The 26,334-nt window shown below is 47.1% G+C and overlaps 1 protein-coding gene across 2 annotated transcripts in view; it reads right to left on the reverse strand.

Moving 5' to 3' along the window:
* The window catches only part of LOC149363899 (uncharacterized), a 135,178-nt gene that overhangs the window by 55,294 nt on the left and 53,550 nt on the right, over window positions 1-26,334 (reverse strand). For both annotated transcript variants that reach the window (XM_089573877.1, XM_089573876.1), the window contains exons 2-3: window positions 13,483-13,750; window positions 9,676-9,822 (exon numbers count right to left, since the gene is read on the reverse strand). In XM_089573877.1, coding sequence (XP_089430003.1) covers window positions 9,676-9,822; window positions 13,483-13,750 — 415 coding nt within the window. The remainder of the gene's footprint in view (window positions 1-9,675; window positions 9,823-13,482; window positions 13,751-26,334) is intronic.

Below are 26,334 nucleotides of genomic sequence, written 5' to 3' on the forward strand. Positions count from 1 at the left end.
CACTGCATCCATGACCGCATAGCTATGGGAGCACAGGTTATCCAAGTTATCCAGGTGGGAGCTTAGAAAGAGGGGAAGATTGGATAAAGATTAGCAGAAGACAGCCTCAGAAGAGTCAATGCCCCGGTCAACACATTTGGTCAACACTGTTCCCACTTCGAGTTATTGATCAATTCGCTCTCGCCCTACCATAAGCTTGCCGTCCTGGTTAGCTCAATTGGTAGAGCGACTGCTCCTGTGTAGCGGTGGTCCTGGGTTCGAACCCCGGACCAGGACGAATTTTTCTTTAACTACGAAGTTTCTGAGAAAGCTGTATAGCTTTCCTTTGTAGCCGTTTGGCTGCGCTCGGGTGGACGTCAATGAGTAATTACTCTCTTATTACAAATATACTCCACCTTGGGGGATTCCCCTAAAACATTTGGTCGTATGAGAAATGCATTTTTGAAGCAGCATTTGCACCCGGAGATTAATTGAAGTATCCACAAATTATTTTTCGTTTCCGCCGGTTGGAATTAGTGAGAGATACACGACATTAGCGATTTGTATGCGGGTCATTCCATGCCAAATGCACCAGAGTTTGCACTTGACCCACCTCGATTTCTGGAAGAAAATTTGTGGCTCTTTGACGCACTGTTGAAAGCAATTTCTCTCAATATTTTTGCCAAAAAAAATTGTCCGCTTATGCGAGACGCCTTCGAATTTTCTAGACGAGTGCAAAACTGGTTCCCAGTAAAAAAAAAATCGACAAAAAAGTTAGTTATTTTATTTCTGCGCTCAAAACTTTTCCTGAACAATGTAGAAGCATTGCACTTTATTATCAGCCAATAATAAACTGCCAGCAGGAAAGTTTTATGCACTGTTTAGTTCTTTAGTTTAGCCCAAAAATACCATTCTCCAAATTTTTTCAGAAAAAAAAAAACAACTTACGTGACCTTGTGCACAATATAAAATGCTACATCGGCTGTCTGGCTTTTTAGTTGCACGCCACGACTGTCGGTGATTATCGTCCTGCAATGCCACTGCACTGCCCAACAAGGCAGAGACGCTGCTGAAAATTTTAATCTGCGTTGTACTCACACATTCAGGACTTCATGCTTCCATACTCTGATCGCAGTCGGATTTGCGCTCGTCATGTGCTGAGTGTGCAGGAACAGTAACAGTAACAGTATACCAGTGTAACAGTGCAAAAGTACAGTGTAACAGTAGCGCGCGGTATCGAGTGACTCGAGGATCCGGCGTTGCTTTCTCTTGCCAACTCTGCCTACTTGCACCCTGCCCTGCCTTGCCCTGCCCTGACTACTTTCGTCCTGCCCGGAGCCGACAAATTTCGCCGTTCTCCCGAAATAATAGCAGTTATTCGCATAAGACAGCAGATGCAATACACCGCTTATCCCAACTGCACTGTAAGGCATTCCGCCGTACTAGAGCAGCAGTAAGGCGCTGAGGCGTGTTCTTTCTTGTTTGGTTTGGTTTATGGGGTTTAACGTCCCAAAGCGACTCAGGCTATGAGAGACGCCGTAGTGGAGGGCTCCGGAAATTTCGACCACCTGGGGTTCTTTAACGTGCACTGACATCGCACAGTACACGGGCCTCTATAGAATTTCGCCTCCATCGAAATTCAGCCGCCGCGGCCTGGATCGAACCCGAGTCTTTCGAGTCAGCAGCCGAGCACCATAACCACTGAGTCACCGCGGCGGTATCTAATTCTTTCTAGTAAAGGTGTTAATAATAAAATTTGCTCATGTAACAGCCGCAATTGCACATTAAAGCCTCTCGAGTAAATATGAAAGACATGATACATTCAACTTCACTGGCACCCGCCTAACTCCTTTTGCTTCTTGTTCTACTTCATGTTTGGAGAGATCCTGTTCCAGGAAGGTTTTTCTTTTTTTCAAGTAATAATGATTTCCAAGCCAGGTTTCTGAAACAACATAATAGCCGACGGCTATAGATAAGCCCGGAAGTATACACCGAAACGGCTGGTTACTGCGAAGACTCTCAAGGCATGCAACCAACATTCCTCAATGGTCGGAGTACGTATTACAACCAAAGCGCTACATCGCGGTGTGCCCACCCAAACAGCTTTGGTGCCAACACTGCTCGTTACTGCGCCAAGTTTAATCAGGTTATGCGCTGGCACGCTGTTAGTAACGGCTAAGTCAACCACCTTTCCTTATTCCCCCGCTAGGCCACACACGTTTTATTGCCAAACAGAGCCCGCGGACAGCACTTATCATTTAGGCAATTACTGTAGCGCTCTAACCGTGAGAAATGGCGCCCCGGAATATAAACGCGGATGAGTGCGAAAATTCAGTAATGTATGGGACCGGCACGAAGCACTATTTATGGGAGAGGGAAATGGGATGGTAGAGAGACTACATTTGGCGGTATATGCCTGCCTCACAGCCTGGGTCATGCCCAATGGTGCAAGTCCGTTCATGGTGTGGTGGCCGAAGCTGGCACAGGACGGGGTCAGTTGGAGAGATACGGGAGAGGCCTTTGCACTGCAGTGGGCTTAGTCAAGCTGGTGATGGTTTGTGATATCAAATCAAATAAAATTTATTTCAACGTCACAACGTACATTGCACTGCTGCGGGTGCAGGCAAAAAGCCCTCAGGAGGCTTGACAAGACCTACACCTTACTAACAAACACTTGGCAGAAAAGCTATGACGATCACTACGTTAGGAATGAGCACAAAACAATAGGAAAATTCGGAAGAACACAAAAGGTACATAAGAGAAAACGAATGACATGCAATCTTCTTTCAGAGTGAGGAGATACATTCCGAGTTAAGAGTAGTTGGCAAACAGTATTTTAACATTTGACGGCCGTAATTTGTTCGGGTGCGAGGAACTGCCCAGCGGTCAGTGCTACATGTGTTGTACACATTGGTTCGCAATGTTAATGAAGCAAGATCTTTGAAGTATGTGTCATTTTTGGATATGGCGCGGCGGTAGCGTGAACTAAGCACTGAATTTTGCAATGCGGTGACGGGTAGACGGTGCAATTCATCAAAGATTGGTTTTGTGTGGGTGTTAAAGTTGGCATTTTTAATGATACGTATTTCTTTTTTCTGTAACCCACAAAGAATGTTTGTTTGTTTATGGGGTTTACCGTCCCAAAGCGACTGAGGCTATGAGAGACGCCGTAGTGAAGGGCTCCGGAAATTTCGACCACCTGGGGTTCTTTAACGTGCACTGACATCGCACAGTACACGGGCCTCTAAAATTTCTCCTCCAAAGAAATTCTAGCCGCCGCGGCCGGGATCGAACCCGCGTCTTTTGGGTCAGCAGCCGAGCACCATAACCACTGAGCCACCGCGGCGGCTTCCCACAAAGAATGTTAATATTAGTTTGTGCGGTAGTGCTCCAGATCAGAAAACAGTAGCTCAGCGTGGAAAAAAAAAAAAAACAATGAATTGTAGAGTAGCAATTTGATGTTTTGTGGTATGTGGTTAGTTGTGTCTTGAGATGTTTTTTTTTTCCTGCCTTCATGGTATCCGGGGCCATCCCACAAAATTTGTTCTACTGATAGGTGGGCACCCGTGTTACACTTTACACACGCGACTATTATCACTTAATCGTCGGCGTCTTTCTAGAGGTCGTCATTCTCGCGCTCGAGAAGCTCCTAGCGCACGACGGTACTGCCATTTGACAATCGCGTCCACAATGAGTGTGTATGCCGCGTGGTCCTAGTTAATTCTGCTGCTCCGCGGGGAAGTCAAGGGGAAGGCGATTGTAGTTGACTGGAGTCCACAACGAGAGGGCCAGCTGTAAGCTATACAGGTCAGAAAACACGACTAGATTTGCTACACGCATGCTCGAACGCTGCACCTGCATTCGGTCCCAAACAGCACATGTAATCAGCAAAATATTACAAATGGATGGTTTTTACTACGATCCTTTGTGTGTATACTAATAGTGAATTGGAATCTCCACTTCTTCAGGAAGGAAGCAACATTATTCTGCAGCTCTCCACAGCCACGCAGTGCAGTGGCATTACGGGGCTACAACCACCGGCGGTGATGGCATTCAACTTCAAATTTTTTTCTCGCCTAAAGAAAAAAGAAATGCTCCCATAACAATCGCTGAGCGCAGTTACATTACAATAGCGATGCAATGAGCCCAATTTTGTGTTTTTACTTGTAACACGTAGCTATGGACTTTTAGGCTGAATACGTGGCAAATCGCGCTCTTTTACAACTTCGGATTTTTTTTTTCATTAACTTATTCTTCTGTTCATGTGCAAACATTTTTGCCAAGTAGTACGTGACTGATGAAACGCTTTACATTACCCAGAAGTGTTGCGTACTTTTTGTGTAAAAACTGCGAAAATGACACTTTTGGGCTAAGCTAAAGACTAAAAAAGCAAGAAAACTGTCCTGCTGGAAGTTCCTGTTTTGCTGATACCAGAGTGAAACGCTCCTGCATAGTCCAGGAAAAAATTTTGAGCGCAGAAATAAAATATCTGATTTAACAAAAAACTTAGTGAGACCTAGTTTGCACACGTCTTAAAAATTCAAAGAGCTGTCACATGACCGGACAATTCTTATTGGGGGGGGGGGGGGGGGGGGGGCAAAAATATTGAGAGAAATTATATTTTCGACAGTGCAACAATGACCCACAAATTTTCTAGAAAGAACTCAAGCAGGGTCGAGGGGAAGATGCGTTTGGTATGGAATCACCAATAAGGAACACTGAAGTAGTTAGAGAACCTCTGACGTGCGATGCGCGATGAGCAGGCGAAGTGGAAAGAGCGAAGTTGTCTCGCAACCCTGGGGACGAAGGAGGGTCGGGAGAAGCTAGATGGCTCCATGCTATATAGCGCCCTCCGTGCTACAGGAACTTCATTAATCACTGTCAACCTAACGTGCGCTCCCCTCGATCCTTCATTAAAGGGACACCTAGGTGAAATTGAAGCTGGCTTTTATCGACAGAATACAAGCTCCTAACCAAAAATAGATCACTCTTACTGAAAACGATGTTCTTGCAAAGCAGAAAAGAGGAAGAACTAAATTATGGGTATCGCTGCCACAGCTCAATCTCGCAAGTACAAGCGCGATTACGAAATAGCCGAAAAGAAGCCACAGATCTCTGAGGGTGACAAACATGCAAGAAGGTTACGCGTTTGATCGACACTGACGTGTTTAAGCTTTGTTTCGAAAACGCTAGAGCACTTTTATCACAAGAGGAAGACGGAGAAAAGACAGCCTGAATGTTGGAAGCCAAAGAGAACATAAACTTGGCGGCACAAAAAGCGGCCAGCTTACTTTCGGTATGTTTTGATGCTTCGCGGCTATGCGTGCTCGCGTGGTTTCGTTTTCGACCAGCGTGGATTTACAGCAGAGGACCTCCAAGCGCCCCTCTAAGTGCTCTACGGACGAAGCTTATGCCTCGACACACACCTGCAACGAGGAAAACATCTGCGGATAGCTAGTGTTGCACGAGTCGCCACATTAGCAAACCCACCACTCGGTGTGTTCGCTTCGTCAACGTGTTAAGACGCTGGCGTGCATAAACAGCGATACGAGGATTATTAATAAGAATTTAAATATTTCCGCGCGTACCAGTCCTTAATCATCAGTCGTGACTCGTGTCCGTGGCTCGGTGGTGACAGTGTCGGCAGCAACGCTTGGCTTGCTGCCGACTCCTCGGCGCCCGGATTATCCTGCCAGACCCGCCGCTCAGCGCTCAAGAGCATCGCACGCTGTGTGGGGTTCAGGTCGCTGAAGCGCAGACCGCCGTTCTTTGCCAGAACTTCTTTGTTGGAATCAGGAGTGGGATCCATCGTAACGTTGTTGCAAACGTAAACGAAGCACGACGGCTGATAGAGGCCTTCAACGTCTGGCCAGCGGTATGGTTTTCATTTCGGCTGCTGCTAGGCTGCAGCGCTCGCTGACAGCAATCACGGAGTCCCCGTTTACGTCACTTTCCGGCTATTTCGCCGTTACAGAGTCCCGAGTTTGAATCAGAGCAGCGGGAAAATTTTCAATTTCAAATCCAAATCTCTTAGCACTGAATGCATGTTTCGCATGCTGGACAAGAGGCAACAAATCCATGAAGTGCCACCCTATCCGATTTTACTAACAAATATGAAAATGATGTAGTCCTCCTAAGTATCCATTTAAACTCAGTTCTTTCGCCTTATCATTATGAGTTAGTTCTTTCTATCGTAGGCAGATTAAATTCCCTCGCATAGGCGCCCGAAATCACTCGTCTATGCGATACGCTCTACTCGACTCAATTAGCTGTGTCTGCCGGTGCTCGGCTGCTGACCCGAAATACGCGGGTTCGATCCTACAGCTGTAGCGGTCTCATTTCGGTGGTGACGAAATGCTAGAGGCCCGTGTGCTGTTCGATGTCACTGCATGTCAAAGAACCCGCAGGCGGTCTAAATTATCCCTAGCCATCAACTATAGGCGACCCTGATAGCCTGAGTCGCTTTCGGACATTAAACCCCCGAAAACCAAACCAATTAATGTTTCCTCTATTTTCTTGTGTTTTACTTTTCTGCTCCTGTCCCAATTACTAAGGGCTGTGAGGACTGATAGTTAGGAGGGGGGGACTTGATTTGAGGCTCCCCCCCCTCACGGGCTCCCACCTGGCTATGCGCCTGGTGTGGAGTTGACGATTATATAGAGAACGCCAAGCGTGCGCTGAACATTTAATCTAGCCGCAGCATTATCTCGGGTATAGCAGCTACCGTGCGTGTTGCACATGCCTAACTGTATAGTCTAGTTTACGCTCGTCAGCAGAGCGATCACGGAGTGATAAAATCCAGTTTATTGCGTCAAAATCGACCTCCTTAGCCCAGCGGTGGGCTGATGACCGCGAGATGCGCCCGTATACCGCGATCACTGGCCGTTAACATTGCAACAGAGGCTCCAGTACGCCTGACACGAAGGCACGCGAAGGATAACCAGAAGGCAATGGAGCCACGTGCAAGCTATGCGCGCGCACTCATTTTTTTTCAGCCGCTGCATCTTATCATAGGCACACGAACACGGTCGAAAAAAAAAGAACTGTATACGCGAACTGCGACTTCTTTTTGGACCCAGGCGACACACCGTCCGGAAAACCGCCACATTTTTCTCGGTTATACTGCACAAAGACGCTCGAGTCAACAGCAATCAGCGCATTGCGACTAAAGAGCGCGATAAGCGCACGCAAGACAGGTTGTGTCGTTCATTGCGAACGGTGTACGTGTATGTATGTATACGTGCCCCTAAGCGAGCACGCTTCCACCATCCGTGTCCGAGATGAGACGATTAATAGCGTGCGAAAATATATAATACGCGCAATGCGCATGCGCCTGTTGTGCATTGCATGCGCTCGAGAATCGGTGGCACGCGGTCCTCGTTTATAATAGCCCCCTCCCCTTTTTTTTTATACCGGGTTCGGTTCGGTTCTTTTTCTTTTTTTTCGCTTTCTATCGATTTCGCGCACGCGCAGGCCCGGAAGGCTCGGGTAAAACGTTAATTGCCGCTTTTCGATCACGAAGGTTCCAAGTGGTTCAACGTGGACCAATATCTCTTCTCTATCTTCTCCGCCACGCATGATCGGTCCGTGGTTCCTAATTCATGCGTTTTTATTTCTTCTTTATTTAAATGTCGCCACTGACCAGGCAAGTCGAGTTCTTGTCCTGGTCTCTCGTAAACGTGCGCGTTATACAAGCTGCAACTAGGAAAAATGATCCGCAACTAACTATATAAAACAACAAGGAATTTTTTTTTTTTTTTTTTTTTTTTTGCGGTCGCTGTTGGAGCGTATCGTGTAAAACGGCTGTTTTATAAGGTGTCGATGCTTATCGAGTTTCTACGCAGTACAAGTTTCGCGCAGTTCCTCGATCCTGTAACAATCGCGTGCTCGAGCGTGTCGCGTATCGCATTGGTCGCAGAGTTCGGCCATAGATATTGGGTGACACTTTTTCCAGCGTCCCGATACCCACTACACGAAAAGCAAGCTTACGGAAGGGAAACGCCCATGTGCCCATTCGAAAAACCGGTGCTTATCACGGCAGCAGCAGGCTAACTGGTTAAGGCGTCTTTTGCGGTTCGGAATTACTCGGCGATAAAGGTGAAACTTGTAGCGTGGCAGCATTATGCGAATGTATCACAGCCAGTGTCACACGTTGGCACTGTTAGGCTGGAAAGCAGTAACTCAATGGGCGTCCTTTCCCGCGGTGTATACTAGCCCTGAGCGACTGCTCATGCGCCGTGTCGTTCACTGTTCTTCAGTCATGTCAGTTACGAAACTCCGCATCAAAATCCACGCATGTCATGCGGGCAGTTTTCGAAAGTATGCGAACGTTAGCGCCACCTACACGTTGCATATGCATCCATGGGCGGCGCGGTAAGTTACTATCTGAGCCCTGACTTGCAATAAAGTCACCAATAAAATTCCAATTGTGAAAGGTGTCAGCCAGGGAGACACGATCTCGCCAATGCTATTCACAGCCTGTTTACAGGAGGTATTCCGGGGCCTGAAATTAACATGCAGAAAACCAAAGTAATATTCAACAGTCTATAGGAAGAGAACAGCAGTTCGCAATTGGTGGCGAGGTGCTGGAAGTAGTAAGAAAATATGTCTATTTAGAGCAGGTAGCGACAGCTGATTTGGATCATGAGAGGGAAATAACTAGAAGAATAAGAATGGGGTGGAGCGCATATGGCAGGTTCTCTCAGATCATGAATGGATGTTTACCAATATCCCTCAAGAGAAAAGTTTACAACAGCTGTATCTTACCAGTACCCACCTATGGGGCAGAAACGTGGAGGCTAACAAAGAGGGTTCAGCTTAAGTTAAGAACAACGCAGCGAGCTATGGAAAGAAAAATGATAAGTGTGACGTTAAGAGATCGGAAGCGGGCGGAGTGGGTGAGAGAACAAACGCGAGTTAATGACGTACTAGTCCGAATCAAGAGGAAGAAGTGGGCTTGGGCAGGGCATGTAATGAGAAGACAAGATAACCGCTGGTCGTTAAGGGTAACAGATGGGATTCCAAGAGAAGGCAAGCGTAGCAGGGGGCGGCAGAAGGTGGGCGGATGAGATTAAGAAGTTTGCGGGAATACGGTGGCCGCAACTGGCGAAGGACAGGGCTATAATTATAGAGACATGGGAGAGGCCTCTGCCCTGCAGTGAGTGTAGTCAGGCTGATGATGATGACTAGCCGTATTACTCCATGTGAACGTCTTGAGCAGACCTATGCAGTGCATATGAATCACGCTACATGGACACCAGTCAGGAAGCTGAATGTCGAGGAATGACTTAACTGGCACGCCGGACCCTGCATGTATATGTGTATATTGCCTCGGTGCTGGTGTCCGTCTGTTATCGTACGCATGTGGCATCGTATCGGTGTCCTTTGGCTGTCGCAGTCCCTTAGCGACGAATTGCGTAATTTCTCAGCAGCACAGCTAATCGGGCCAATATTGAAAATGTATCGGCACGGGCCGGTTGTATAAATGACCAGAGTAAAACCACCCATTTCCAATATTGGACCAATTATTCATGCTGCTTGTGCATTTGATATCCTGTTCGCCTCTCATCTTTTAGGCGTGAAATTAGCTATATATCCCAATGGGCATTGGAACTCTCTTGGATGTCCCATGGACGTCCTGAACGTCCACAGTACGTCCAAGGAAGTTTCAGTGATAATTAGGTTACATATACGTACCTTTTCGTTCTGGTAGGCGGTGACTGCGATGAAGCCTGTCTCCTTGAAGACGTACGTCCTGAACGTGCTGTAGGGCAGCTTGAGGATGTCGTTGGCCCTCACCAGGTGGAACCGAGGCTGGTACTTGTGCATCGAGTTCAGGATGGTCTGCGGAAAACCAGGAAGAGTGATGAGAAAGAACGATATTGAAGGAAGGAACTCCGCAACACTGCTCAAGATGAATCATGAAATGCACGATGAGGGGGAATCTCTAAAGGCGAAAGCTGCAGATTATTGTCAAATAAAATGCCGAGAACGGAATGGAACAGCTGCCCTATCGTGCTCGTGGCGTAAGCATGACTAAGCGCTGACTGCATATATGAATGCGGGGCGAATACACCGGTCAGCGCACGTTAAAGATCCCCGGGTGGTCGAAATTTCAGGAGCCCTTCACTACGGTGTCCCTCATCGCCTGAGTCGCTTTGGGACGTTAAACCCCAATAAACCAAACAAAACCGAATAACCGAATAAAGCGGTATCCTGCTGCTCTCTCGGCAACTTGAACTTTGCGAAGGTATACACCCCTGAAGAGCGTAATTCGTCTCACTTCTTCGAGGCAGACTGTGCGTGACACAGTGCTGGCAACTTGCAACCACCCGAACTGCTTAAAATAGTGATACGGTGTGCCTGTACAGTTACGTGCGGGTGGTGTAAACACGTATATATATATATATATATATATATATATATATATATATATATATATATATAGTGCATCCTCTCCCTAACGCTTTCATTTCCGCCAACCGCAGCTAGAAAGAAAGCATTTGCCACGGCCGGCAACATCTCTGCCTTTCATTTATTTTATTTTGTCGTGCTTCTCCAAATAAATAACTACCACCATCATAGTAATATTACTCATGTGACGTCATCTGCACAGCGCGCTTATGCAGGCAACCATGGCAGGCAGCAACATGGTGGTCTCATCGCGTAGCGGGCACACTAGCGAGACGATCACGTTATCTGGCAAATCCGGTGGCACTACTTCACCAACAATAAGAAACGAAGATAAAAATCAAATTTTAAATTAGGGGGCGCCCGTTACACTTCAGGCCTTTAAAGCTGACAGGTAAAATGAGAAGCGATAGTCATCGGTATAATAACAAAGAATGGGGGAAAGAATTGCCCGCGTATATAGTACACGGAGCTACAGGAACCTGCACTCACACATGCCCACAAGCTCAGGCATTAAACGCGCAGGAGCCATAGTCACACACACGCATCTAAAGCGGTACTGAAGCAAACTCACTACCCCTAACGGTCCTGTAATGAGACAGCGAACAAGCCGGGTGTCCGCAAGAAATTACTTCGTACGCTGAGGAAGCGATCCTCGCAGGCCGAGTGTATACACACAACACGGCGCTGTGAAAGCGAAAGACGACTGCGCAGGCAAAAGCCGTGGCAGCTGCGAAAGCCTCCTCCTGGTCATACACTTTTATGCGGTCGCCCGCCTTCCCATCGCCGCGCATATATATGGGTGAGCGTGTATACGCCTCCGCAGTGCGGCCGGGGCCTCGCTAATGAATTCCATTTTTTGACAGGCGGCGCCGGTGCGGGCGTTATTAATGACCCTGCGTGCGCGCCACGGACTCGTGACGCGTCCGGTCCCAGAGTCCGGCTCCGCAAGAGTCCCATTAGGACGTAATACATGGAGGGAAGGAAGCAAAGCAAGAGGTGGCCACCGAATGCGATTCGTATTTCGATCGTTGCTTTCGTTCTTTTTTTTTCCCCCGGTGTCTGTCTTTTCTCCTCGTTGGAAGGTTTACGCCCTGCCGATGACAAAGTGAGGCCAGAAAGTGAAGCCAGACCACCGGGATTATGTCTCTGAACGGTCAGTAGCGAGAAATTGGAAAGGGAAAAGCGGTAGATTGCTTGGCAGGTTCCTAGGGTTCTAAGAAAGAAAAAAAAAAGTTTTGGCGAAAGTTAAGCGCAATCAACTGATTGGCAATCCTTAAACATGTGCCATTTTACGAGGTTGTAATGAGCCTACTAACTAGGCCTAACGGCCTTTTCAGGAAGAAGTGTTGGCACGTCGTGCGGCCAGTCTGCAAGCCAAGCTTTCATGCTGCCGTTTCCTTCCCTCCCATTTCCCAGGACGCCTAAGTCGGCCCCACGTGAGGGCTCAGACGCGGCCCTGGCCAATAAACCGCACCACAGGCTGTCACGTGGGGCTGACTTTGCACTTCCTGTTATTTATGGCTAGGCTTCAGAAGTGTCTCCGACGTTTTTCTTTTTTTTTTGCAGTGTTTTATTCCTCTATGCTTTTATTGTACACCGGGGAGGGAGGTGGGGGTCACTAATGAAAAACTGTTTAATATTATTGTATAACTCGATTGTTTTATGACACCTTGCGAATTTACAGCGCGATAGCTCTATTGCACACATTCTGCGGGATCGGGCATCGTCGTTTGTAGCAAGCGAAAGCACTGGTTCATTCGATATAGTGAATCAAATGCATGTGGGCCAAGGCATCAGTGTTGTCGTTGTAGGTGGTACAATTTTCGTTGTCAATTTTATACCTCCCACAGCACGCGCAAACCATGGCAGTTTTTTTGTTTTTTTTTTTTAATGCGGAAATGCGTTCTTGACCTGCTTCCTTCAATTTCCAAATCCGCATGAAAAGCGTCAGCGTTGCAACTAAGGCCGTCGTTCTGGCTTCAGTTCTGGTTCGTGACAAAACGTGGTGCCATAATGAATAATGGGCTCAGTGGGTTGTCAGTCATGCATCATAACGGGCACCCATTAAGTTTACGAAAAGAAAGTTACCACATTTCTTTCATTTTTGTAATAAATAAACCTTAACTTATTTTGGTGTGCGTACGAGACAAAAAGCGAGTGACAAGAAATTTGGCATCGCTTTGTGTTAAGTCTATTAGCAGGAGGCATACTGATATTACTTATAAAGCGTAAGCCAAATGCTGAACCGCTCTCCGAAAGATGAAAATGGGATGATCTGCGGCGATGCGCACCAGACTTTCACCCGCTCTTTCGTCGGCAGTGCAGGATCCGCCGCCAAGACGACGAAGTACGCTCAATTTTTATCCCGGTGAGCTTGGAAGAGTAGGGAGAAGGCGATGGAATGCAGTATTCGACGAAGATGGACTTGTAGAATACAGGAGCTCATATAGGCATTTGGTGGGAATTCATTGGTGCATCACTGGCACCCATAGATTCACGCGTGCATCTTTATTTCTTTTACTGCGAAAGCAACGCTAGAGAATCTCCCCCGCCCCCACCTCCTCTCCGGGAGTCTGGTGTCGTTTAAAATGAAGCCTAAACACAATGGAGTAATAAGAGTGAGGCCCGCTTACACCCATTTTACTCCCTTATAGGCGTATTCGTGTTTAGAGTGTACAACCAACTCCCCACTACGTCCTTACCTACAGAGCTTTCCACCCAGGCACTACCCTCGGTCCACCACCACAGTCCACCCCCGCCCACTTTCCACCTCCACAAGCACCATCCACCACTCAACCACTTGCCACACTCTACCCTCCAGAAGCGCCTATCACCGACCCACCTACCCCAACTCTCCACAAGGCCTCCACCCACACCGAGTCTATGCATACACTGTAAACGCTAGTACGCCTATATGGGGGTAAAATGGAAGTGAGCTGTCCTCTAGCACATTACCTTTGATCAAAGGGTGTTTACTCCTTTCTGTTTGGAGTGCCCTCGAGCGCACACTCCCTTTTTAGAGCAGTCACGCAGAAAATTCGTCATGGGTGTTCCCGCAGATTCCCCAGTGACTGAAAGTGCAATACTCACAAAGCCGTGCTTGTCGGAGATGTTGTTGGTGAGCTTCAGCTTGTGGAAGGAGACCACCTTCTGCATCCACTGCTCCCCGGTCGCTGGAGAGTCCGGATGGATGTACATTCTCTTGGGCATCTCCGGATCCGCCTTGCCGGCCACCACCCACCGGCGGTTCTGGAACTTGTAGCGGCAGTCATCGGCGGCAACGATGTCCATCAGCATGATGTACTTGGCTTTCTTGTCAAGACCCGTAACTCGGACCTTGTAGGCCGGGAACATCCGCCTGCGCAAACAAATCAAGGCACACGGTGTGAGAAGAAACAGCGCTCCAATGCTTCGTTCTTCACCCTGTAATGTATATAATTCACAGAGTATATGCCTAATATTGTAATCAAGGACGGATTTATGATCGTCGCGATGATCGCACATTCAAAGCACGCAGAAACGGTTCGGTCGTTCATGTCTGCTGGCTCTCCGCATCGCAGCTCCTTGGTCGAACCAGAGTTAAATTAGTTTAGTTTAGTTTAATTTAATTTAGTTTATTTTTGTTTAGTTTATGGGGGTTTACCGTTCCAAAGCGACTCAGGATATGAGGGACAATTCGCAACATATATAGTTGCGCCAACACATCGAAATCCGGCACCCAAACCTCGGAGTTTAGTCGACTGTTACGTCGCTTGCGGCATGCTAGATAAGAGCCCATGAAGTATATAAAACACAAAGTGATCTTGCTTGGCGCCAGTGTTATAGCCAGCGGTTGCACTTTTTGGTTTAAACCGAAAAAAAATTACGATAGAAAGTACGGCGAATTAAATTTTCGAATTCCGGCTTTAACTGAAAAAGGTCAGTATCCTTGACAAGCCTGCCGCATCTAAAGCTGGCTATTGACCAGGAGGTAAACGCCGTCAGCGCGAAAAATGAACAAAGTACGGAAGCCAGGCTCGTGGTAAGACAGTAGCACCATTGTATTAAGGCAGTTGTGTGCTTTGACGCATTGTCAGCATGCCTCGCCACTCGTGCCCAACCCAGCGCGACAAGCGGCTTAAAGCTAACATGAAAACCTATCTTTCACAAGTAAAGCTTATACTCGCGTTTTTGCTTCATGGGTCCTCAATTCACTTCCGTTGCTTTATTTTTTCACTTCCGATAGCAATTCCTTCTACAAGAACCGCTCTAAGTAGTACCATTTGTGCTTTAATTACTATGTCTGGCCTTGCCCGCCAATGACAACAAAGTTTTAGAACTTTGTGCACCTCTATGATGCAAAGCACCTGAAGGTGCTCGGTAAAATTCACAAAGTTCTCCAGAAGTAAGCGGGTCGCGACTTGTCCTCACGCACAGAGCGAAAACGCGGGTCTTTGTAGGGTGGCGCCACCTCGTGCTGACAGCAGAAACTAATATCCCCGCGGTATACAGCCATTCGCGCTAAACCTGCTGCTGCCGCCGACAACCGGCGCGAGAGGTTAATGGGAAACTGAGGACAAATTGAAGTTGGCCTGTTTTGATAGAATACGGTATTCTAAATACAAAGATAGAAAATGGCGCTTTTATAAACTATAGTAAAGACGAAAATATGGGATACAAGCGGCGCCTCCAGCGGCCGATTTCGCAAGTAAACTGCGTCCTCCGACTTCGAATTTATCCGCGGAACCAGGAGACTATGCTACACCGCCATTCAGCTGAGAAAGGCGGCAACAAGTTCTTCTCGGTGTAGACGTCACAAGTTTGAAGAAGGGCGGGGAAATTTTGGTTCACTTTTATCAGCCACAGATCTATCTTTTGCTGCCGGACAAATGTTAACACAGCTGGAAAGAGACAGAAAATCAATTTTCACTGGGAACAATAACTGAACGGAGTCGTGCACTCAATATGCATGCCTTTAACGACCGTATTAACGACGAAAGAAATTGGAAACCTGATTTAGAAAGCGAAGAATGACTTAAGTGGTCAAGGTATACGGTGATCACATCTGTATAGTTCATAAACCTCGAGACAAAGCGCCTATACATTCTAGTGTAGGCTGCGGATTTTTGCATGCGCAAAACATTTTAAATGTCGATTCAGTCGAGAAGTGCCAGCAGCAGACATATCAGCGCTCTGCTAAGTGTCAAGCGTCAGAGCAACAAATTATTTTGTTTTTCATTCCTATAAAGGCTGTACGAGGTGCAGTGAAAATCAAGTGTAGAAAAATCTAGCACTGGTCGTTGACCGGCAGGCAACAATGGCGCCAGCCGCAAAGTATAGAAGACAGCGCAAAGGAAAGAACGAAGTCAATATAGTTACAGTAGCTTTGCTCGGGCTTGAAATATGTTTACAGAAGGTCAAACGTTTACAGGAATCGCCCAGGGTGGAGTAGAGTTGTAATAACGGAGTAATTATTCACTGGCATCCACCCAAGCGCAGCCACACGGCTGCAGAGGAAAGCTACACAGCTTCCAAAGATACTTCGAAGTTAAAGAAAAATTCTTCCTGTCCCGGAGTACGAAACCGGAACCACCGCTTCATCGAAGCAGTCGCTCTACCAACTGATCTAACCGGGACGGCTAGCAGTGGTAGGGCGAGAGCGAATTGATCAATAACTCTAAGAGGAAACAGTGTTTGTCAAATGTCTAGAGGAATCCCCCAAGGTGGAGTAGATTTGTAATAAGGGAGTAATTATTCACTGGCATCCACCCAAGCGCAGGCACAGGACTACAAAGGAAAGCTAAAGCTTCCGCAGCAACTTCGTAGTTAAATAAAAATTTGTCTTGGTCCGGGGTTCGAACCCGGGACCACAGCTTCACTGGAAAACAAATAAATACATGGACTATAAGTAGACGAGAAATAGTAAGTTAGACGAAAAATAGTAAGTGATTGCCACGCAGCGCAAAGCACAACTCTGACATAAAGAAGAGCCTTGGGGCATGGAATGCACACTCACGCACATGAAGACACATGCAGGCGTCGTGTCGCAGAGAGGCATCCTCAAGCGACTTTGTTTTTGTTTTTTTCTTGGAATCAGCAGGGAAGGGCATATCTATTTAGATTACGGCACGATGGTTGCACACAGAGTTGACATCAAGACCACTGTCATGCTGAAGGCGATCTCTACCGTTTCCCCATCGCATAGAGAACAGGAACAAAACAGGTCACATCTCTTCGCTCAAATATTGACTCGCATGCAGATGGTTGACTGGCTTCCAATAGTCTTTCCGAATTCACAGTAGATAAGAACAATATGGTAGTGCATCAAGCAACTATTACATGATTGAAGCGAAAGTAAATCAAAACCACAGAGAACGGCTGGTAAGACGTCGGATTCGATAAATCTCGCCGCATAAAAGAACTAAAGTATAGTTGCTGGAGATCGCGAGAGCAGCAACTTTCACGCCGATGCGCTGGGAAAGATGTGTGAGCAGTTCTGCCGCAGGGTCTATGAATGAGGGTTAGGGCGTATATAGGGGAAGCTCGTGGGTGACGTTTAGGTAAATATGCTGCGCGATGCACACAATAGATACACGCTAAACATATACAGGTGTGTGTTTTTCAGGTTGCGCTCTTTCTACGCATGCAACCACATTTTATACTGTTATGACACCTTCTTAAGTACAGACGTTTGTACCATGTGGCAAGGCCAAGAACGGGATGCACACACATACACCGCGTCGCACCAAAGGTAGATAAGAAATGTTAGCGCATCATTTAATTCACCTCGTAGCGGGAGGACCGCGCTTTGGTGGACATAATCGGTAATATTCGCAGGCCTGCAGCAGCTTTACAAAGGCTAAGCGAAGAAACAGGGTAACTTCAAGAGGGCGAAAGTAAGCGAAGTAGTTGAAAGTTTATGAATATAGTAATAGGGCTTAGTGCGGCAACAGGACCGAACTATGTCCACGGTTACAAATAAAAACAGTCAGGCATATACTTTCACTGACTTATTTCCAGATGTTTTAAGGTGCCCTTAGTGAAGCAGAACAAAAAAAAAGAAACGTACAACAAAGAAACAAACCAAATGTTTAAAGCCCGCGAGATCACGTGGGAAGTTTCAGTACCTCACGCTACCGACGACCCAGAGCGAAAATAAATACGCGGTTCTGTCAGTCCGGAACTCATGAGCCATGGCTGCCAACTGAGCATCGAACTGTGCCTCGCGTCGAGCGAGTTATTAAGCCGCCTTTTGGCATAGGGCCTGTTTCATCCCGTTATCCATTTCTCTACGCTTGTTCTAAACCCCTCTCTCCCAACAGAGCATATCACTGGCACGCAGTATACACGGGCAATTACTCGTCCTCCGTGCCAGCTATAGTGCCGAAAAAGCAAAACCCACACACAGAGCAGCACGCTTCGAATCCGCAGCCTCAGCCAAAAGCGGTTCCGGCAAAGCCGCTCAGATGGAGAGACCGCGGCGCTGCTGTGCAAAGTATACGGACGGAGTAAATCGTTCTCGCGCCGTGATCGCGGATCGCCGCCGCCGGACTGGCTTTCTGGCCCTCCGCCCTCGCCACGCACATAATCCTCCGCGGCCCCTGTATATCCAAGCGCGTGTCTACAGGGAATCTGTACACGCGTCGTTAGCAGGGCGACCGATGGCTCTACCCGACGCTTCGCTCAATCACGCCGCTCTCTCTATCCGTGCCGCAAAAACGAAAGCAAGCTCAAAGAAAGTAGAGAGAAGGAGGAAGAGGGAGGGGGGGCAGAGACAAATAACGAATGTCCGCGAACTTCGCAATCTCGGCATTTCTTACGTTTTGTGCCCGCGGAGTGGGGACGATAGATACTTGACCTCAACGCATGCCTCCCTTTCGTGTGCGCTAGCGCGGCATGCACGATCATGGTGTCTTTGCGAGAAATAAAGAAAGGAAAGAAGAGGCAAGATCGAAGGAAAGAGACTACCGCCACAGAGCACCCTCCCTTTCCCTCTTCCTTTTATGAGACAGCTCGCGAATAATAACAAAGAGAAAGCCGACGGCGCGGCGCGCTTTCAGAGCACATTAGCTCAAGTCGAGCGAAAACGACACGCGCGCGCGGCGTTCTCTCTTGCGTCCGGTCTCGACGGAGACCTCCTGCGGTGCCGCCGCGTTTGGCAGGCTCCGCGGTGGTGCGCGCTGGCCCAAGCGCGCGGAGCGGAAGTGTTGCGATAAGCACATGTTGGAAACTCTTTTGTAATTGAGCTCGCGTAGAGCTGTCATCATGAAATTTGGATGGAGTAAAAAGGACGCAAAAGCTATTGACGATTGGTTTCTCGTAAAGTGTCTGGAAGAAGTAAAACAAGCCAAAAAAAACACGTGCGCAAGACGCGCGCAGCAAGCATAATGGCATCTCTTGTTACGCATGCGCAAGTGAGCGTGTGTGCGTGCGTGTGTGTGAGTGTATGTGCGTGTTAATACGATTCCGGACTCACAGTTGCCAGCCTGTTCCATCTATCGCGGGTGCAAAGAGGAAGAGAGCTCGCTGTGGACGCTTGAATAACAATTCTTTCTGTTTGCGTTGCATATTTGGTTTGGTTTGGTTTATGAGGGTCAAGTCCCAAAGCGGCTCGGGCTATTAGGGGCGCCGTAGTGAAGGGCTCCGGAAATTTCGGCCACCTGGGGTTCTTTAACGTGCACTGACCTTGCACAGTACGTGGGCCTCCATAATTTCTCCTCCTACGAAATTCGGCCGCCGCGGCCGGGATCGAACCCGTGTCTCTCGGTTCATCAGCCGAGCGCCATAACCACTGAGCCAGCGCGGCGGCGCGTTCCATATTTGCAAGCCTCAATTGAAGTCCTCAGTTCTTCCACAATTACCATGAGAAAGAGTAGAAGAAAAGTGAAGTTGAGCTTACTGTTTCGTGGAAGAGACCGAGGTTGTGATTACAGTAATTACCATAACCATCAGCAGGCTTTCCCTCACAGAATCTGCAACCCTACTGAGTTACAAGGGGACATGACCTCAAGCATGGGTCACCAACAGGAAAATTAACCCCCGATTAATTTCGTTAAACTAAATTCGACGTACCTGCGCTAGCACGTTCACTTTGTTTAACTTTGTGTATCTTCGTTAATCTTGGCGTTTGTGATGCCGGGGTTAAATCGGTGGTTAATTTTAGGGCTACCAATTTTATTGATGCGGATGAAATGTGCAAGCAATGTGCCCTTTCGGCCCCGCGCTTAAGGATCATATCAATGACTTTCGTTATATCCGGGTTTTTCGTTTTATCTGAGTATTTTGTCTCTGCCACCTCTTCTCTACAAGACGATAAGGGGAGATTTCCCTCTCTATTTTGCCACCTGTCAACTGTCGCTGGTGGCCCTTACGTTAACCATTTGACAATACGGCTTTCTCGCTAGCGGGGTACTTACTGCAAATACCAATTGGGTGCGCAATCACTTCGTTTTTCACTTTAGTTTCGGTTTTTGCATCCATTGCGAAGGGATGTAAGTTGATAAAGGCGACAACCTACAAAGCACTGGGCAAGAGGCTTCCAGTTTAGCACGCGGGATGTTCGGCTGCGGCGATGGTCAAGAGGTAGAGCGCCCGAGTCGCATCGCGTCAATGGCGCATTCAGTGGCCATTAAAATTAGGGAGCAGTTAAGTGATCTGTTGAGAATCATGACATCACATGCTGGTGTCACTGATCCGTTGAAACTGGTCAGTATCTGAGCAAACTATAGTACTGTCTAATGCGTATTGTAGATCTGTTCCTGACGCTTCATTAACTTAACTATAGCTCCACGTACTCACGTCAGTCTGCTCGAGCAAAAGATTACATCTTTTTTCTTGCAAAGAGCAAGGATATGCGCTATATGTTAAAGGAATCAAAATTCAAGGCAACGCAAATTCAGCGTATACAGGAACGTTCAGCCCTGGAGGGAAACGACCTCGTAAGTCTTGCAAGAACACAACGCGTGGAGGATCGCCAGTTCTTCCAACGGACTGGAAGCAGTTAACTCTGCCTCTATTTATTTTGTAATCGATAATTCGAACTCGAAAGCGGTCGGAAATTTGTTTAATTATCCAGGTTTCGAACTATATAACGGGAACCTTTTCGTACACGTGATGTTAAGGGCACCAAAGTGTCAGTTCGTATAAACCGGAAGTTCGAATCAAGTGAACTCCAATTAATAAAATTTCACTGCATTATTTTTTGTATCAGGAAGCAACTCTTGAAGGCCGCTTGTTTCCTGCCCCTTGCAAAAAAAGTTTTAGACAGTCTATAGAGTGTCTATAGAGTTCTGTCTATAAAGTCTATAGACTGTCGTAGACAAATCCTAGAGAACAGTCTATAGGCAATGCAAACGCCATAGACAGTCAATAGACAATCTATAAAATTATGGCCATACACTTTCAGTAAACATTTATCTATAGACAGTCTATAGAGTTTGAATAGACAAAAAGCAATATCTATAGGAAGTCAACAGAGTCAATAAGAAGTCTAAAGACCATTTTTATCAGGGTGGAAAGATAACGGAATAGGAAAAACATGGTGGGCGAGAACGACCCGAACACTTCGCTACATATGCATGCGCACATCGATATGAGTCGTCCTGTTAGCGCAGTTCGCTGTGTTTCCAGGAAGTATTACGCCAAATAGCCCCTTGTTATCCCCTCCTGGCTGTTGGAGGACAGATGGACTTCCACAAAGCCGTCCGATGACCACTGCGCGAACTCTGCGCTGAATTCTCGCAGTCAGGCAAGTTATTTAGGTTCAGTTTAGTTGTTACTTATTTTTCTCATATCAGAAGGGTGCCTCCTGCCTTTTGATGATCTACAAGCTTCGTTCGAATCATCAAATGCTCCAATAGCAGTGCTCTTTAATCTTTATACATTTTACTTTGCTGCTGCCAACAGCTTCACTTCTGTCCAGCTCACTTCATTGAAAAGCAATAAAGCAAAGATATGAACAAGAAAGGAAAAAAAGGAGAAAAAATCCAACATAAAAATTGAAGCATATTTGGAGTGCCTGCTGCTAAAGGGTTGCTTGCGCTTCAAGCCATGCGTGTAGGGTAGTGATTCCATCTATACCTACACCTATAGGGATTGTCTGAGAGACACCTATTTGTTGTCGAGATTCAATAACAGGGCTACACACATCACTTAGAAGAACTTGTTGTTGGGCTAGTTGGTAGTTATTCATCATTAAAATCAAAGGCGCCAAACCATACACACACACACACACACACAGGTGTGTGTGTGTGTGTGTATCCTCACACATCACGCATGCACGTAACAAACACGTTTCGTTACCACGTGTCGTATGTATGCTTCTTCTGTTTCTTATTCTGTACGAAATATTCAGTCGCCGAGAGCCACCTGTAGCTTTGAATGTGAGCTAAGAATTGCAGTTTTGCTAGAAAAAACACCCGATGATATTTCTGCGCGATTTCTTCCACTGAGAAAAAAAATGCGAAGAAGGGAGATTCAAATGCACGAGAAATTATGATAAGACGTCACAGAAAATCGGCGCTACGGCTTGGAATAAAGGAGGTTGATATTTTGTCCCCGTACTATATTTTTCAACGGGAGGCATAGCGTCATCCTTACGCGGTGACACCGTGCATCATGTACGAGTACGTATGCAATCATATATGTCACTGTGCGGGACGTATGATGTGTCACACGTATGCTATATTTCGTATGCCCATTCAATCTGCGCCAGTATGTGCTCTTCATTCCGCATAGAACTGTCTGCTATCTTTGACTGCTTTCTATGTCTGATGAACTTTTCACAGTCTTTTTTCTTCGGCCAGCTCGTGTATATTACGTAGTTGCAGTAACAGCAAAAAGATCGGGCACAAGCGGCCTTTTTTTTTTCTTTGCACATATGACACAAGTGCCAAATCAGAACGCAGGGTGTGACATCACTTTTTACACTGCACCTTAATTAAACAACCAAATAGCTCTTTGAAGAATATATTCAACCAATACCGCCGCAACATGATGCAGATCAATGATGACAAAAGTATCTCCATAAACCAACGGCATTCCGTGGTGGGCGCATTTCACAAGGTTGCACCTTCCATTTATGAGATTGTAAATTTGTCTGAAAGAGGTGTGGTGTTGTAATGAAACGGGGTAACAAGGTGATAGAGCCCACCTTCCAAAAAACTCAGGACTCCGCGGTCTTTCTGCAGGCTGTCTCACTCCGTCGTGTTTTCCGCGCTCTTCGAAACTTCTTTCTTGTTATATGCACGAATTAGCACAATTCAACCCCCTTATGAGTCGAAATTGCCTGGGTAGCTGCCTCGCGAAATTATCCAGGCATTAGGGTTAGCCCTATATGATGGATGGGGTTTGCGTTAACGTGCTCAGTCACCCTATTCAATCAGCGATCGTAGTCAGCACGTAAAACGCCCGCTTGTTTGTTTCAGTTGTAGTCCTTTGACGATTTTTCGAGTTAGTTGTAAAGTATAAATTATGCAATGCTCTTTCCTCAGAAGATACTTCTCTTTTTTCGTTCCCTTTCCTTGCTGATCTAGCCGACACTCGTGGGCCGCCGAATATCCGAAATGTTCATGACATATTTTGAAACCATGGTGCGCACTTTTTGATTTCCACTTCTCTTCAGTGCTTCGGCATCATATTATGCAGAGCGAAAAAAAGAAAAATACATTGGGACTCATAGAAGAATAGCGCAGACATCACCATGCAGAAAATACAGCTTTGATTACTCAATGAGCGCGTAGTTTGACCAATAATTCCTGGTTGCCCACTCCAGAAATAATAAATTACGAATATATACTGTTGCAACATCTTTTCCGTAATATCGTTGCAATCTTCGACCCGCTGGCAGCAAGAGTATTAGCATTATAAAAATATAGCTCCCAGCTTGAATTCTACGCATGTTCGCTCCCTTACTAATGGGAAGTGCTCGACGAAATGCGCACTTGAATAGAAGGCATGGAACAGACGAGTTCAGTCTTTCTCCTGTAATGAAGTGCGCACAACGGGAGTTCATGGAAACAAAGGATTCCGAAGTGTAACTGCTGTGATGGCCGCCACTGTGTCATCTAACACAGGGTGCCGTGGAGTGATTTTAGACATTGAACTATTATTCTGCGTTAAAGAGATCATTCGTTGGCAATGGAATCTAAAACTTAACATACCCTATTAACAGTGAAGTGTGTCCATCTCTTGTATCTCGGTTTATTGGTGTTTAACGTCCCAACGCAACTCAGGCCATGAGAGACGCCGTAGTGACGGGCTCCAGAAATTTCAACCGCCTGAGGTTCTTTAACATGCACTGAATCGCACAGTACACGGGCCTCTAGAATTTTGCCTCCATCGAAATTCAGCCGCCGCGGCCGGAATCGAACCCGCGTCATTCGGGTCAGCAGCCGAGAGCCACCGCCGCGGTGCCGTCTCTTGTATCAGTCGAAAACTCTGCTAACGTGAATTGACAGCCAACTTTTAGACGTGTAGTGCGTTAGGCGAAATGGCATTACCCTCTATGCAAGAGAACAGAGTTACGATGAAATTCAGTGTACTTGAGCATACCGTATACACCAGATTTCTCAATACATAAGCATCACTGGATTTCATTTCGCGAGCTATAAGAACGCAAATACTGAAAGCAAAAGTGCGGCTGTGTGCAAAAGCCGCGACACCCGTGAACGTAACAGCTGCGTAAGTTTGGTCGTGCACATCCAAGCGTTTGGAAGAGAAGAACCGTTCCAAAGAGTTTCAAGAAATGTGCAACGCCCAGTATAGTTCACATCATATATATAGCGAGTCTATACCGTTTCACCCCTCAGAAAGGGGTAAAAACGGAATGCGCTAGAGAACCGCTCACTCCATTTTTACTCCTCTCTGTTCAGAGTGTATAGTTCACATCACATCTACCAGCGAGGCTGTATACCATTTCACCCCGAATCGCACGGCGCCCGTTCCACGCACATTTATATACCCGTGCCCAGACTGCAGCCAGTCTACAGCGGCCCGCAGAAAGCATGGGCAGAGATACGGCCATCCGTTCACCGGATTACCGTGCGGCGCAAGCGAACCGACGTCCCGATCACGCTGCTCCGGTGATATGGCCGCTGGGTTCGAGAAAAGCACGGGACACTCCATGCGTGCGCTAAGAGACGTTGTGTGTATGCGAGGGTGTGCACGTGAGAGCCGAATCGGAGAATTCTTGCCCGCGAATATCCGTTCCGGTGATTTCCTTCATGCAGTCTGAGAATAAGCGCCCTTCCGGCTTTCCTCCCAGGCCACACAACTCATTCCCAAATAAACTTTATTTTTGTGTATATTTCCATTTGTCTGAGCATGTGTGCGCGCTCGACCGCCATGCTGTGCGCGTGTGTTGAGTGGTTTGTTTTTCTCAGCTTGCACCGGCACCTCGCGTGGCTTGCCGCAATTGAACGTTGAGTCACTGGCTCGCGTTTTTATTTTTTTTTTAATGCCGTATACAACTTGGAGGACTTCAAACTCGAATTTGTACGAAGCTAATTGCGCGACTAAGCATAAAGCGGAATCGAAACCCAAATTCACTTTGCTTCATCACTATGTGGCTGCGTTGAGAAGTTCCCTCCTGCAGCTTGTACTAGTTCTTTCGTGCATTCCATATAGTGCACACGAGAAGCAGGGACTGCCACAAGACATTATACAATTCGAAATTGCAATCAACTGGAATTTTGCGAACTCAATCATCAACCCACGGACGAGCCCCTATACTAAGCGCCAGTGCAGGATAGTGTCGAACAAATATCCAAAATTGACCGGCCGTATACTATTTTCTCTGTAGCCTGCTGTGCTCATGGCGGTGGATACACCTCCTCAGTCTCCATTCCCAAAACAGCTCTCCCTCCCCCTTTCATTTAGTGTACTCAGTTTAATGGAAAACGTCCGTGACACGCAACGGCAACGGAGCGCTTGTTTCAAGAGCGGGCAGCGAGTGTAATGCAATGGAAGCCTTAAACTTCATTCGAATATATAAAGTGCAGTTTCGTTAATTTGAACTAGCTTAATTCGAACTCCCGGTTCATTCGTCATGACGCTTCGGTCCTGTTGTCAACAGGTGTATTAAAAGACTTCTCCTAATATGAACTCGAGACAATTGGAAAAAAAATATTCATTTGTCATCGAGGTCCAATTATTGGAAGACAGCTTTGTCAGGCGCTGCTAGCAAGGCCGTTTGTAATGGTCCCTTCGGACACACACAAAAAACTGCTGGCGGTTTTAGCATTGCTGTAAGCCCGAAATGTTGTGCGAAATCCAGTTTTTCTAGGTGGACACCCCTGCTACGTATTTGAAAGAGCTATTGAGGTGTCCACTGGACCAGAGAGCCAGTGTTGCGCGTTTCATTTCCTTTCGTGACTTTTGCGCAGAGACGGAAGTTGATCAAACGACGACGTGCAATGCTCAGCGCGACCGTGTGCTGGAGTTTAGCACGAGGCTTGATCGACTGCGGCGATAGCATGGTGCCCTCGTTGATCTGTTCTGTTCCCACCGCCCCAGGTTCGTAACTGAGCCGCGGCAATAGTTATTTCATTTCTACAGGCATCTCAGAGGCTGATCTGTTCCCCCCGCCCCAGGTTCGAAACTGAGCCGCGGCAATAGTTATTTCATTTCTACAGGCATCTCAGAGGCTGATCTGTTCCCCCCGCCCCAGGTTCGAAACTGAGCCGCGGCAATAGTTATTTCATTTCTACAGGCATCTCAGAGGCTGATCTGTTCCCCCCGCCCCAGGTTCGAAACTGAGCCGCGGCAATAGTTATTTCATTTCTACAGGCATCTCAGAGGCTGTTCTGTTCCCCCCGCCCCAGGTTCGAAACTGAGCCGCGGCAATAGTTATTTCATTTCTACAGGCATCTCAGAGGCTGTTCTGTTCCCCCCGCCCCAGGTTCGAAACTGAGCCGCGGCAATAGTTATTTCATTTCTACAGGCATCTCAGAGGCTGATCTGTTC

Source organism: Amblyomma mixtum, chromosome 2, assembly GCF_055824585.1.
Source record: "Amblyomma mixtum isolate Tamu chromosome 2, ASM5582458v1, whole genome shotgun sequence".
Classification (NCBI taxonomy): Eukaryota; Metazoa; Arthropoda; class Arachnida; order Ixodida; family Ixodidae; genus Amblyomma; species Amblyomma mixtum.